Below are 12,534 nucleotides of genomic sequence, written 5' to 3' on the forward strand. Positions count from 1 at the left end.
GTCAGAGGGTCAGTGCTGAGGGAGTGCCGTACTGTCAGAGAGTCAGTGCTGAGGGAGTACCATACTGTCAGAGGTCTGTGCTGAGGGAGTGCCACACTGTCAGAGGGTCAGTGCTGAGGGAGTGCTGCACTGTCAGAGGGTCAGTGCTGAGGGAGTGCCACACTGTCAGAGGGTCAGTGCTGAGGGAGTGCCACACTGTCAGAGGGTCAGTGCTGAGGGAGCGCCGCACTGTCAGAGGGTCAGTGTTGAGGGAGTGCTGCACTGTCAGAGGGTCAGCGGTGTAGGAGTGCCATGCCGTCAGAGGGTCAGAGCTGAGGGAGTGCCGTACTGTCGGAGGGTCAGTGCTGAATGAGTGCTGCATTGTCAGAGGGTCAGTGGTGAGGCAGTGCTGTACTGTCAGAGGGTCAGTGCTGAGGGAGTGCCGTACTGTCGTAGGGTCAGTGCTGAAGAGGTGCTGCACTGTCAGAGGGTCAGTGCTGAGGGAGTGCCACACTGTCCAAGGGTCAGTGCTGAGGCAGTGCCGTACTGTCGGAGGGTCAGTGCTGAGGGAGCACCGCACTGTCAGAGAGTCTGTGCTGAGGGAGTGCCGTACGGTCAGAGGGTCAGTGCTGAGGGAGTGCCGCACTGTCAGAGGGTGAGTGCTGAAGGAGTGCTGCATTGTCAGAGGGTCAGTGGTGAGGCAGTGCCACACTGTCAGAGGGTCAGTGCTGAGGGAGCACCACACTGTCAGAGGGTCAGTACTGAGGGAGTGCCACACTGTCAGACGGTCAGTGCTGAGGGTGCACCGCACTGTCAGAAGGTCAGTGCTGAGGGAGTGCCACACTGTCAGAGAGTCTGTGCTAAGGGAATGCCGTACGGTCAGAGGGTCAGTGCTGAGGGAGTGCCACAGTCAGAGGGTCAGTGGTGAGGCAGTGCCATACGCTCCGAAGGTCAGTGCTGAGGGAGTGCCACACTGTCCAAAGGTCAGTGCTGAGGGAGTGCCACACTGTCAGAGTGTCAGTGGTGAGGCAGTGCCGTACAGTCAGAGGGTCAGTGCTGAGGGAGTGCCACACTGTCAGAGTGTCAGTGCTGAGGGAGTGCTGCACTGTCAGAGGGTCAGTGCTGAGAGAGTGCCACACTGTCAGAGGGTCAGTGCTGAGGGAGCGCCGTACTGTCGTAGGGTCAGTGTTGAAGGAGTGCTGCACTGTCAGAGGGTCAGTGCTGAGGGAGTGCCACACTGTCCAAGGGTCAGTGCTGAGGGAGTGCCGTACTGTCGGAGGGTCAGTGCTGAGGGAGCACCGCACTGTCAGAGAGTCTGTGCTGAGGGAGTGCCACACTGTCAGAGGATCAGTGCTGAGGGAGTGCCACACTGTCAGACTGTCAGTGCTGAGGGAGTGCTGCACTGTCAGAGGGTCAGTGCTGAGAGAGTGCCACACTGTCAGAGGGTCAGTGCTGAGGGAGCGCCGCACTGTCAGAGGGTCAGTGCTGAGGGAGTGCCACACTGTCAGAGGGTCAGTGCTGAGGGAGTGCCGCACTGTCAGAGGATCAGTGCTGAGGGAGTGCCACACTGTCAGAGGGTCAGTGCTGAGGGAGTGCCACACTGTCAGAGGGTCAGTGCTCAAGGAGCACCGCACTGTCAGAGGGTCAGTGCTGAGGCAGTGCCACACTGACAAAGGGTCGGTGCTGAGGGTGTGCCACACTGTCAGAGGGTCAGTGCTGAGGGAGTGCTGCACTGTCAGAGGGTCAGTACTGAGGGAGTGCCACACAGTCCGAGGGTCAAGTGCTGAGGGAATGCTGTACTGTCGGAGGGTCAGTGCTGAAGGAGTGCTGCATTGTCAGAGGGTCAGTGGTGAGGCAGTGCCACACTGTGAGAGGGTCAGTGCTGAGGGAGTGCCGTACTGTCGGAGGGTCGATGCTGAGGGTGTGCCATACTGTAGGATGGTCATTGCTGAGGGAGCACCGCCCTGTCAGAGGGTCAGTACTGAGGGAGTGCTGCACTGTCAGACGGTCAGTGCTGAGGGTGCACTGCACTGTCAGAGGGTCAGTGCTGAGGGAGTGCTGCACTGTCAGAGGGTCTGTATTGAGGGAGTGCCACAATGTCAGAGAGTCTGTGCTGAGGGAATGCCATACGGTCAGAGGGTCAGTGCTGAGGGAGTGCCACAGTCAAAGGGTCAGTGGTGAGGCAGTGCCGTACGCTCCGAGGGTCAGTGCTGAGGGAGTGCCACACTGTCCAAAGGTCAGTGCTGAGGGAGTGCCACACTGTCAGAGGGTCAGTGCTGAAGGAGTGCCACACTGTCAGAGGGTCAGTGCTGAGGGAGTGCCACACTGTCAGAGGGTCTGTATTGAGGGAGTGCCACACTGTCAGAGGGTCAAGTGCTGAGGGAGTGCTGCACTGTCAGAGGGTCAGTGGTGAGGGAATGCTGTACTGTCAGAGTGTCAGTGCTGAGGGAGTGCTGCACTGTCAGAGGGTCAGTGGTGAGGGAATGCTGTACTGTCAGAAGGTCAGTGCTGAGGCAGTGCCGTACTGTCAGAGGGTCAGTGGTGAGTGAGTGCCGTACTGTCAGAGGGTCAGTGCTGAGGGAGCGCAGCACTGTCAGAGGGTCAGTGCTGAGGGAGTGCCACACTGTCAGAGGGTCAGTGCTGAGGGAGCACCGCACTGTCAGAGGGTCAGTGCTGAGGGAGTGCCACACTGTCAGAGAGTCTGTGCTGAGGGAGTGCCATACGGTCAGAGGGTCAGTGCTGAGGGAGTGCCACAGTCAGAGGGTCAGTGCTGAGGGGGTGCAGTACGCTCAGAGGGTCAGTGCTGAGGGAGTGCCACACTGTCCAAAGGTCAGTGCTGAGGGAGTGCCACACTGACAGATGGTCTGTGGTGAGGGAGTACCGCACTGTCAGAGGGTCAGTGCTGAGGGAGTGCCACACTGTCAGAGTGTCAGTGCTGAGGGAGTGCTGCACTGTCAGAGGGTCAGTGCTGAGAGAGTGTCACACTGTCAGAGGGTCAGTGCTGAGGGAGCGCCGCACTGTCAGAGAGTCAGTGCTGTGGGAGTACCGTACTATCAGAGGGTCAGTGCTGAGGGAGTGCCACACTGTCAGAGGGTCTGTGCTGAGGGAGCACCGCACTGTCAGATGGTCAGTGCTGAGGGAGTGCCACACTGACCAAGGTTCAGTGCTGAGGGAGTGCCGCACTGTCACAGGGTCAGTGCTGAGGGAGTGCCGTACAGTCAGAGGGTCAGTGGTGAGGCAGTGCCGTACTGTCAGAGGATCAGTACTGAGGGAGTGCCACACTGTCAGAGGGTCAGTGCTGAGGGAGTGCTGCACTGTCAGCGGATCAGTGCTGAGGGAGTGCCACACTGTCAGAGTGTCTGTATTGAGGGAGTGCCACACTGTCAGAGGGTCAAGTGCTGAGGGAGTGCCACACTGTCAGAGGGTCAGTGCTGAGGGAGTGCCACACTGTCCAAAGGTCAGTGCTGAGGCAGTGCCGTCCTGTCAGAGGGTCAGTGCTGAGGGAGTGCCACACTGTCAGAGTGTCAGTGCTGAGGGAGTGCTGCACTGTCAGAGGGTCAGTGGTGAGGGAGTGCCACACTGTCAGAGGGTCAGTGCTGAGGGAGCGCCGCACTGTCAGAGGATCAGTGGTGTGGGAGTGCAATACCGTCAGAGGGTCAGAGCTGAGGGAGTGCCGTACTGTCGGAGGGTCAGTGCTGAAGGAGTGCTGCATTGTCAGAGGGTCAGTGGCGAGGCAGTGCTGTACTGTCAGAGGGTCAGTGCTGAGGGAGTGCCGTACAGTCGTAGGGTCAGTGCTGAAGGAGTGCTGCACTGTCAGAGGGTCAGTGCTGAGGGAGTGCCACACTGTGCAAGGGTCAGTGCTGAGGCAGTGCCGTACTGTCAGAGGGTCAGTGCTGAGGGAGTGCCACACTGTCAGAGGGTCAGTGCTGAGGGAGCACCGCACTGTCAGAGGGTCAGTGCTGAGGGAGTGCCACACTGACCAAGGGTCAGTGCTGAGGGAGTGCCGCACTGTCAGAGGGTCAGTGCTGAGGGAGTGCCGTACAGTCAGAGGGTCAGTGGTGAGGCAGTGCCGTACTGTCAGAGGGTCAGTACTGAGGGAGTGCCTCACTGTCAGAGGGTCAGTGCTGAGGGAGTGCCGCACTGTCAGAGGGTCAGTGCTGAGGGAGTGCCACACTGTCAGAGGGCCTGTATTGAGGGAGTGCCACACTGTCAGAGGGTCAAGTGCTGAGGGAGTGACGCACCGTCAGAGGGTCAGTGCTGAGGGAGTGCCACACTGTCAGAGAGCCAGTGCTGAGGGAGTGTCACACTGTCAGAGGGTCTGTGCTGAGGGAGTGCCATACGGTCAGAGGGTCAGTGCTGAGGGAGTGCCACACTGTCCAAGGGTCAGTGCTGAGGGACTGCCGCACTGTCAGAGGGTCAGTGCTGAGGGAGTGCCATACTGTCGGAGGATCGGTGCTGAGGGAGTGCCATACTGTCAGATGATCAGTGGTGTGAGAGTGCCGCACTGTCAGACGGTCAGTGCTGAAGGAGCACCGCACTGTCAGAGGGTCAGTGCTGAGGGAGTGCCGCACTGTCAGAGGGTCAGTGCTGAGGGAGCACCGTACGGTCAGAGGGTCAGTGCTGAGGGAGTGCCACACTGTCCAAGGGTCAGTGCTGAGGGACTGCCACACTGTCAGAGGGTCAGTGCTGAGGGAGTGCCACACTGACAGATGGTCTGTGGTGAGGGAGTACTGCACTGTCAGAGGGTCAGTGCTGAGGAAGTGCCACACTGTCAGAGAGTCTGTCCTGAAGGAGTGCCGTACGGTCAGAGGGTCAGTGGTGAGGGAGTGCCGTACTGTCAGAGGGTCAGTGGTGAGGCAGTGCCGTACTGTCAGAGGGTCAGTGTTGAGGGAGTGTGTACTGTCGGAGGATCAGTGCTGAAGGAGTGCTGCACTGTCAGAGGGTCAGTGCTAAGGGAGTGCCACACTGTCAGAGAGTCTGTGCTGAGGGAGTGCCGTACGGTCAGAGGGTCAGTGCTGAGGTTGTGCCACACTGTCAGAGGGTCAGTGCTGAGGGAGTGCCGTACAGTCAGAGGGTCAGTGCCGAGCGAGTGCCGTACTGTCAGAGGGTCAGTGTGGAGGGAGTGCCACACTGTCAGAGGGTCAGTGGTGAGGGAGTGCCGCACTGTCAGAGGGTCAGTGCTGAGGGAGTGCCACACTGTCAGAGGGTCAGTGGTGAGGGAGTGCCGTACTGTTAGAGGGTCAGTGGTGAGGGAGTGCCGTACTGTCAGAGGGTCAGTGCTGAGAGAGTGCCGCGCTGTCAGAGGGTCAGTGCTGAGGGAGTGCCGCACTGTCGGAGGGTCAGTGCTGAGGGAGTGCCGCACTGTCAGAGGGTCAGTGCTGAGGGAGTGCCACACAGTCCGAGGGTCAGTGCTGAGGGAGTGCCGCACTGTCAGAGGGTCAGTGCTGAGGGTGTGCCGCACTGTCAGAGGGTCAGTGCTGAGGGAGTGCCGCTCTGTCCGAGGGTCAGTGCTGAGGGTGTGCCGTACTGTTAGAGGTTTAGTATTGTGGGAGTGCTCTACTGTCAGAGGGTCAGTGCTGAGAGAGTGCTGCACTGTCAGAGGGTCAGTGGTGAGGGAGTGCTGCACTGTCAGAGGGTCAGTGCTGAGGGAGCACAGCACGGTCAGAGGGTCAGTGGTGAGGGAGTGCTGAACTGTCAGATGGTCAGTGCTGAGGGAGTGCCGCATTGTCAGAGGCTTAGTATTGTGGGAGTGCTCTATTGTCAGAGGGCCAGTGCTGAGAGAGTGCTGCACTGTCAGAGGGTCAGTGGTGAGGGAGTGCCGCACTGTCAGAGGGTCAGTGCTGAGGGAGCGCCACACAGTCCGAGGGTCAGTGCTGAGGGAGTGCCGCACTGTCAGAGGGTCAGTGGTGAGGGAGTGCCGCACTGTCAGAGGGTCAGTGCTGAAGGAGTGCCACACAGTCTGAGGGTCAGTGCTGAGGGAGTGCCACATTGTCAGAGGGTCAGTGCTGAGGGAGTGCCGCACTGTCAGAGGGTCAGTGCTGAGGAATTGCCAAATTGTCAGATGGTCAGTGCTGAGGGAGTGCCGCACTGTCGGAGGGTCAGTGCTGAGGGAGTGCCACACAGTCCGATGGTCAGTGCTGAGGGAGTGCCGCACTGTAAGAGGGTCAGTGCTGAGGGTGTGCCAAACTGTCAGATGGTCAGTGCTGAGGCAGTGCTGCACTGTCAGAGGCTTAGTATTGTGGGAGTGCTCTACTGTCAGAGGGTCAGTGCTGAGGGAGTGCTGCACTGTCAGAGGGTCAGTGCTGAGGGAGTGCCGCACTGTCGGAGGGTCAGTGCTGAGGGAGTGCCACACAGTCCGAGGGTTAGTGCTGAGGGAGTGCCGCACTATCAGAGGGTCAGTGGTGAGGGAGTGCCGCACTGTCAGAGGGTCAGTGCTGAAGGAGTGCCACACAGTCTGAGGGTCAGTGCTGAGGGAGTGCCACATTGTCAGAGGGTCAGTCAGTGCTGAGGGAGTGCCACATTGTCAGAGGGTCAGTGGTGAGGGAGTGCCACACTGTCAGAGGGTCAGTGCTGAGGGAGTGCCGCACTGTCAGAGGGTCAGTGCTGAGGGAGCGCCACACAGTCTGAGGGTCAGTGCTGAGGGAGTGCCGCACTGTCAGAGGGTCAGTGGTGAGGGAGTGCCGCACTGTCAGAGGGTTAGTGCTGAGGGAGCGCAGCACTGTCAGAGGATCAGTGGTGAGGGAGTGCCGCACTGTCAGAGGGTCAGTGCTGAAGGAGTGCCAAACTGTCAGATGGTCAGTGCTGAGGGAGTGCCGCACTGTCAGAGGCTCAGTATTGTGTCAGTGCTCTGCTGTCAGAGGGTCAGTGCTGAGGGAGTGCCGCACTGTCGGATGGTCAGTGCTGAGGGAGTGCCGCACTGTCAGATCGTCAGTGCTGAGGGAGTGCTGCACTGTCGGAGGGTCAGTGCTGAGGGAGTGCCACACTGTCAGATCGTCAGTGCTGAAGGAGTGCCGCACTGTCGGAGGGTCAGTGCTGAGGGAGTGCCACACAGTCCGAGGGTCAGTGCTGAGGGAGTGCCACACTGTCAGAGGGTCAGTGCTGAGGGAGTGCCGCACTGTCGGATGGTCAGTGCTGAGGGAGTGCCGCACTGTCGGAGGGTCAGTGCTGAGGGAGTGCCACACAGTCCGAGGGTCAGTGCTGAGGGAGTGCCACACTGTCAGAGGGTCAGTGCTGAGGGAGTGCCGCACTGTCAGGGGTCAGTCCTGTGATCGTGCCATTCTTTTAGAGGGTCTTCAGCCGGGTCCAATCTCTTTCCCATATTGTTGTCCTCACCCCTTCCCCTCCTGCCCAGAACAACAATGAGGTTTCTTTTGTCCTCACTTTCCACCCACTAGCCTCTGCTTTCAAACGATCATTCTCTGCCAGTTCCACCATTTCCTGCAGGATGCCCCCACCATACCCGCCTTCCCTTCCCTTCCACTGTCCGGATACTACAGAAACTGTTCTCTCCGTGATCCCCTGATCCACTCCTCCATCGTTCCTTACACTTCCTCACTCTCTCATGGTGCCTCCCCATGCAATCACGGAAGGTGTAACTCCTGGCCATTGCCTTCCTCCTTCCTCACTGCCCAAGGGCCTAAACACACCTTCCAGGTGAAGCAGTGATTCATTTGTACTCCTTTCAGTCTGGTCAACTGCTCACAATGTGGTCTCCTTTACGTTGGTGAGAGCTAACACAGACTGGGTGACCACTTTACGGAACACCATTGGTCTGTCCATAGGAATGATCCCAACCTTCCAGATGGTCACCATTTCAATAAACCACCTTGCGCCAATGTTAATCGTTCTCTCCAAGGCCCTGCTGCAATGTTCCAACCAAGTTCAGAATGAGCTGGAGGAATAACACCTCATTTTCCACTTTGGTACCTTACAACCTTTGGTCTCAGTATGGAGTTCTGCAAGTTTAGAACATAAACTCTGTCTTCTATTTTGTTTACAAGCTTTGCCCCTGCCCAACCCCAATATCTTGCTTATGTAGGTCTCTTGTTAGCAATGACACTCTACTTTAAACATTTCACACCTATCATTAACACCTATTTTGAATCTACATCACTCCTTAATCACCATTAGCATGACTTTTCTCTGGGCAACCTCACCATTTATTGCATCCACTTCTCCCCCAAAGCACACATACTCACACTGACACACACACAGACACACATACTCACACTGACACACACACAGACACACATACGCACACAGACACACACAGACACACACAGACACACACACACAGACACACACACACACATCAACAGTGTTAAAACCATTGTTTTCCAGCTCCCTTCAGTTCCAAAGAAATAGCAAAGGACTTGAAAGATTTTGTCTGTATCTTCCCACAGATGCTGCAAGATCTTCTGAGTCTCCAGCACTTTCTATTTTAGTTATTGACAAAGCTTTCCTTTATTGTTTCTGTTTTAAGATCAACCCAAGGCTCCCCCTACAGCACGAAGCTTAGTGCCAGAGGATGCTGGACAGAATCCTGTATTATCACAGAATGGGATCCAACAGGCAGTCCACTTACACAGCACAGATACTGAAGCTGCAAACACAGCAGAAAGCTCAGTCACCCACACTCTGACTGGGCACAGAGCACGTTCTATGGAGCACTCCAACCCACTGAGCGGACACAGCCAGCATGGCAAGCTGCAATCGTACCCCTCTATCAACAGCCACAGCAGTAAGAGGAGTAAATCCAGTTCCAGGTCAACAGCATCTCAGATTCCGTCTGATGCAGAGGAAGGTGAGTCAAGCCTCACGATGGTAATCCTAATCTAACAACCGGTGTCAGTGACATTCATTGTGCAGCTTTCCATAAGGTGAATAATAACACAGACCATTTGAACCACCCTGATCAGGTGAATGTTTAATTAATAGACAATGGGAAAAGGCCAATGTTATATCCCATATCAACAGGTGATGATAAAAGGAATGGTTGGTCAGAAATGTTGGTCCCTGGAAACCATTAGGTCCTGTCGGGATAGTGTATCTGTCTGAATTTAAAGGGATAAAGGGCATGTCACACTTGTTAACAAGACACCAAAAGCACGGAAAATGCTTGAACCTTTTATACAGGATGCAACTACTGATTAGGCAAACTAAACATGGATTCATGAAGGGAATTTAAATTTGATAAACTTGATAGTGCTTTTCAAGGATATAACTTGCAGAGTCAATAAGGGGGAGTCAGTGGATGTGGTATATTTGGATTTTCAGAAGACTTTTCATAAATTTCCACAAAACGTCAGTAAACAAAAAGGGAGTAAGCCAGCACAGGTTTGAGAATTAGTTTCCAGGCAGAAAGCCGAGCTAGGCCGAGATTGTCAGGCTGTGACCAGCAGGGAGCAGTACTGGGACATTATATCAGTGATATGGATGTGGGGATTTGGGTTTTTGTGGTTCAGTTCTTGTGGTAATCTACCTACGTCATGGTCAGAAGCCCCATGTTCAAGTCCCAGCTGCTCTAGAGGTAGCTCATAACACACTTGAACAGACTAATTCCAAACACTAGAATGTGGGGGGAAAGGATTTGAATGAGTATTTCTAAATTTGCAGATGATACAAAGCTGCTGGGAATGTGAGTTATAAGGAGGATGCAAAGAGGCTTCAAGGGGATTCAGACAGGCTGGGTGAGCAGGCAGGAGCACAGCAAATGGAATATAATGGTGACAAATGTGAGCTTCTCCAGTTTGGTCGGAGGACAAAATGGCCAAGTATTTCTTAAATGGCGAGAGATTGGAAAATGTGATATCCAAAGGGACTTTGGTATTCTTGTTCATTAGTGACTGAAAGCTACGTACAGGTGCAGCAAACAGTTCGAAAGACAAACAATGTGTTAGTTTTTATCACAAGAGAATCAGAGTAGAGGGGCAGGGAAGTCTTGCTTCAGTTCTGTGGAACACTGGTGAGAGTACACCAGGAGTATCGTGTGCAGTTCTGGTCATACATGCTCCAGACGGACAGAAGTTCACCAGATTGATTCCTGGGATGGTGGGACTGTCCCATTGGGAGAGATTGAGGACACTGGGTCTCTGATGTTCAGAAGAATGAGAGACAATCTCACAAAATTTGAAAAATATTACACAAAATGTTAAGAGTTTACCAGGGTGTACACAGAAAACCTGTTTCCCCTGGCTGTAGGGTCTAGAACCGAGGGACAGAATCTCAGAATAAAAGGCCAGCCATTTCAGACTGAGATGAGGAAGAATCTCTTCACTCAAAGTGGGGGGGGGGGCATTTTTGGAAATCTCTACCCTAGAGGATGGTGGATGCTCAGTCACTGAGTAAGTTCAAGACAGAAATAATTAGACTTTTAGATATAAATGAGACCCAGAAACATGATGATAGCAGAGGAATATGACCTTGAGGTAGATAATCAACCATGATCTAGAAATGTATGGCAGGTACAGGGACTGAATGGCATAGTCTTGCTCTTTTTGCAATTACCATGGTGGATTATGGACAACATTTAGTTGTCAAGCTATTCAAGTCAAGCAAGGAACTGAAGCTGAAAATATTAAAACTAAATTGTTTTAGAGATCAATAGCTTCAAACTGCAATCACCTAAAAATCCCTTCTTCAAGTTGTTTATCAGAGAGTTCCTGGTGTCCCAGTAAAGATCAGTGCCACTCCGTGTGATCTGGGCTTGAGGCAGCTGAGAACAAACTGCTCCTGGGTGGATAATATTGGACAGGTCCTGCTGGCCCTAGCACCACCCCCCCCCCCCATCCAGGTTCACAAAACAAGATGGCTATGGTTATACGATCGGCTGTGAATTTAAACTGGCCAATTTTAGGAAACGTTTACCTCCCTAAACAGCGAGGATCATTGGAAAATGAAGCTTTGGAGCTCATCACAGTCTGAGTTGGATATGGAGCAGGCTGCTAGGGAGGGAGCAGACTCCATCCCAGATTTCTGCCCAGTTTACTGATGTCATTAAGAGCTCACAGCCTGCTGCAAGCTTCTGTGTGAACTCAAAGGTAATGAATTAGCCAATGGTCCTGCTGATGATCACTGTTTATACTCCCTGGGTCAGAGAGAGTAACAGAGGACAACTGAGTCAGGATTCCTGTTTCCTGAACTCACCAGTCTGTGCTGTTTAATGTTAGTTTAGGGTAGGATTGGGTTTAGCTCTGATTGTTTTTTGCAGTTAGTTGTATATTTGTTTGAAGTGTACTGGTCTGAATCTAATTGAAAAGCTGTAACATTCTTCCCCTCTGTTTCTGTCTGTGTGCAGATTGCTGTGTACACTGCATCCTGGCCTGCCTATTCTGTCAGTTCCTCACACTGTGCAATCTTGTGTTAGACTGTGCGACTTGTGGAACATGTGCCTCGGATAGTTCCTGCTGTTTCTGCTGCGGTTCCGAGGAATGTGCCCCGTGTGACTTGCCATGTGACCTGGATTGTGGAATTGTTGATGCTTGCTGTGAATCAGCAGACTGCCTGGAGATCTGCATGGAATGTTGTGGCCTCTGCTTCTCCTCATAACTGTGAATCCTGGCAATCCCGGCTGGCTTCGATGGGAATATTGCTGGATTGTTGGTTCTGGTCAGTCTCGGAGACTCTCCAGATATTGGAGTGAATGTCCTCAAGACGAGCACCAGTGTGTGAGGATCCCAACTCTGGAAGGTGGTGTTGTCAAGACTGGAAGACAAGACAGAGTCACTAACACATAATTGACATCACCATCTGTTTGTTTGTTCAGCTTCCATGTTGAAAACCATGATCTTCAGACACTTCAAACTCCAAAGATTCTTGTGGGTCCGTTTATTTTGTTCCCCCATCACCAGCTTAAAGCATCCTCTCATGGTGTCCCATGTTGAAACTCCACTTCAGTCCTTGATCCCACTCCTCTATCCAACAGGAAATGGAGCATAGCGGGAAGGTAGGGACTGGGTCAGGGGGGAGGCTCTGGGGAAGGTGGGGACTGGGTCAGAGGGGAGGCTCTGGGGAAGGTGGAGAGTGGGTCAGGGGGGAGGCTCTGGGGAAGGTGGGGACTGGGTCAGAGGGGAGGCTCTGGGGAAGGTGGAGAGTGGGTCAGGGGGGAGGCTCTGGGGAAGGTGGGGACTGGGTCAGAGGGGAGGCTCTGGGGAAGGTGGAGAGTGGGTCAGGGGGGAGGCTCTGGGGAAGGTGGGGACTGGGTCAGAGGGGAGGCTCTGGGGAAGGTGGAGAGTGGGTCAGGGGGGAGGCTCTGGGGAAGGTGGGGACTGGGTCAGAGGGGAGGCTCTGGGGAAGGTGGAGAGTGGGTCAGGGGGGAGGCTCTGGGGAAGGTGGGGACTGGGTCAGAGGGGAGGCTCTGGGGAAGGTGGAGAGTGGGTCAGGGGGGAGGCTCTGGGGAAGGTGGGGACTGGGTCAGAGGGGAGGCTCTGGGGAAGGTGGAGAGTGGGTCAGGGGGGAGGCTCTGGGGAAGGTGGGGACTGGGTCAGAGGGGAGGCTCTGGGGAAGGTGGAGAGTGGGTCAGGGGGGAGGCTCTGGGGAAGGTGGGGAGTGGGTCAG

The 12,534-nt window shown here is 54.7% G+C and overlaps 1 protein-coding gene across 1 annotated transcript in view; it reads left to right on the forward strand.

The window, feature by feature from the left end:
• Positions 1 to 11,905, forward strand: part of mdfi (MyoD family inhibitor) — a 116,155-nt gene extending 104,250 nt beyond the window's left edge. The window contains exons 4-5 of the mRNA XM_043716263.1: positions 8,462 to 8,782; positions 11,276 to 11,905. Of these exons, the coding sequence (XP_043572198.1) occupies positions 8,462 to 8,782; positions 11,276 to 11,526 (572 nt within the window). The 3' untranslated portion in view covers positions 11,527 to 11,905. The remainder of the gene's footprint in view (positions 1 to 8,461; positions 8,783 to 11,275) is intronic.
• The last annotated feature ends 629 nt before the right edge of the window (positions 11,906 to 12,534 follow it).

The sequence above is a fragment of the Chiloscyllium plagiosum genome, chromosome 26, assembly GCF_004010195.1.
Source record: "Chiloscyllium plagiosum isolate BGI_BamShark_2017 chromosome 26, ASM401019v2, whole genome shotgun sequence".
NCBI classification, from domain to species: domain Eukaryota; kingdom Metazoa; phylum Chordata; class Chondrichthyes; order Orectolobiformes; family Hemiscylliidae; genus Chiloscyllium; species Chiloscyllium plagiosum.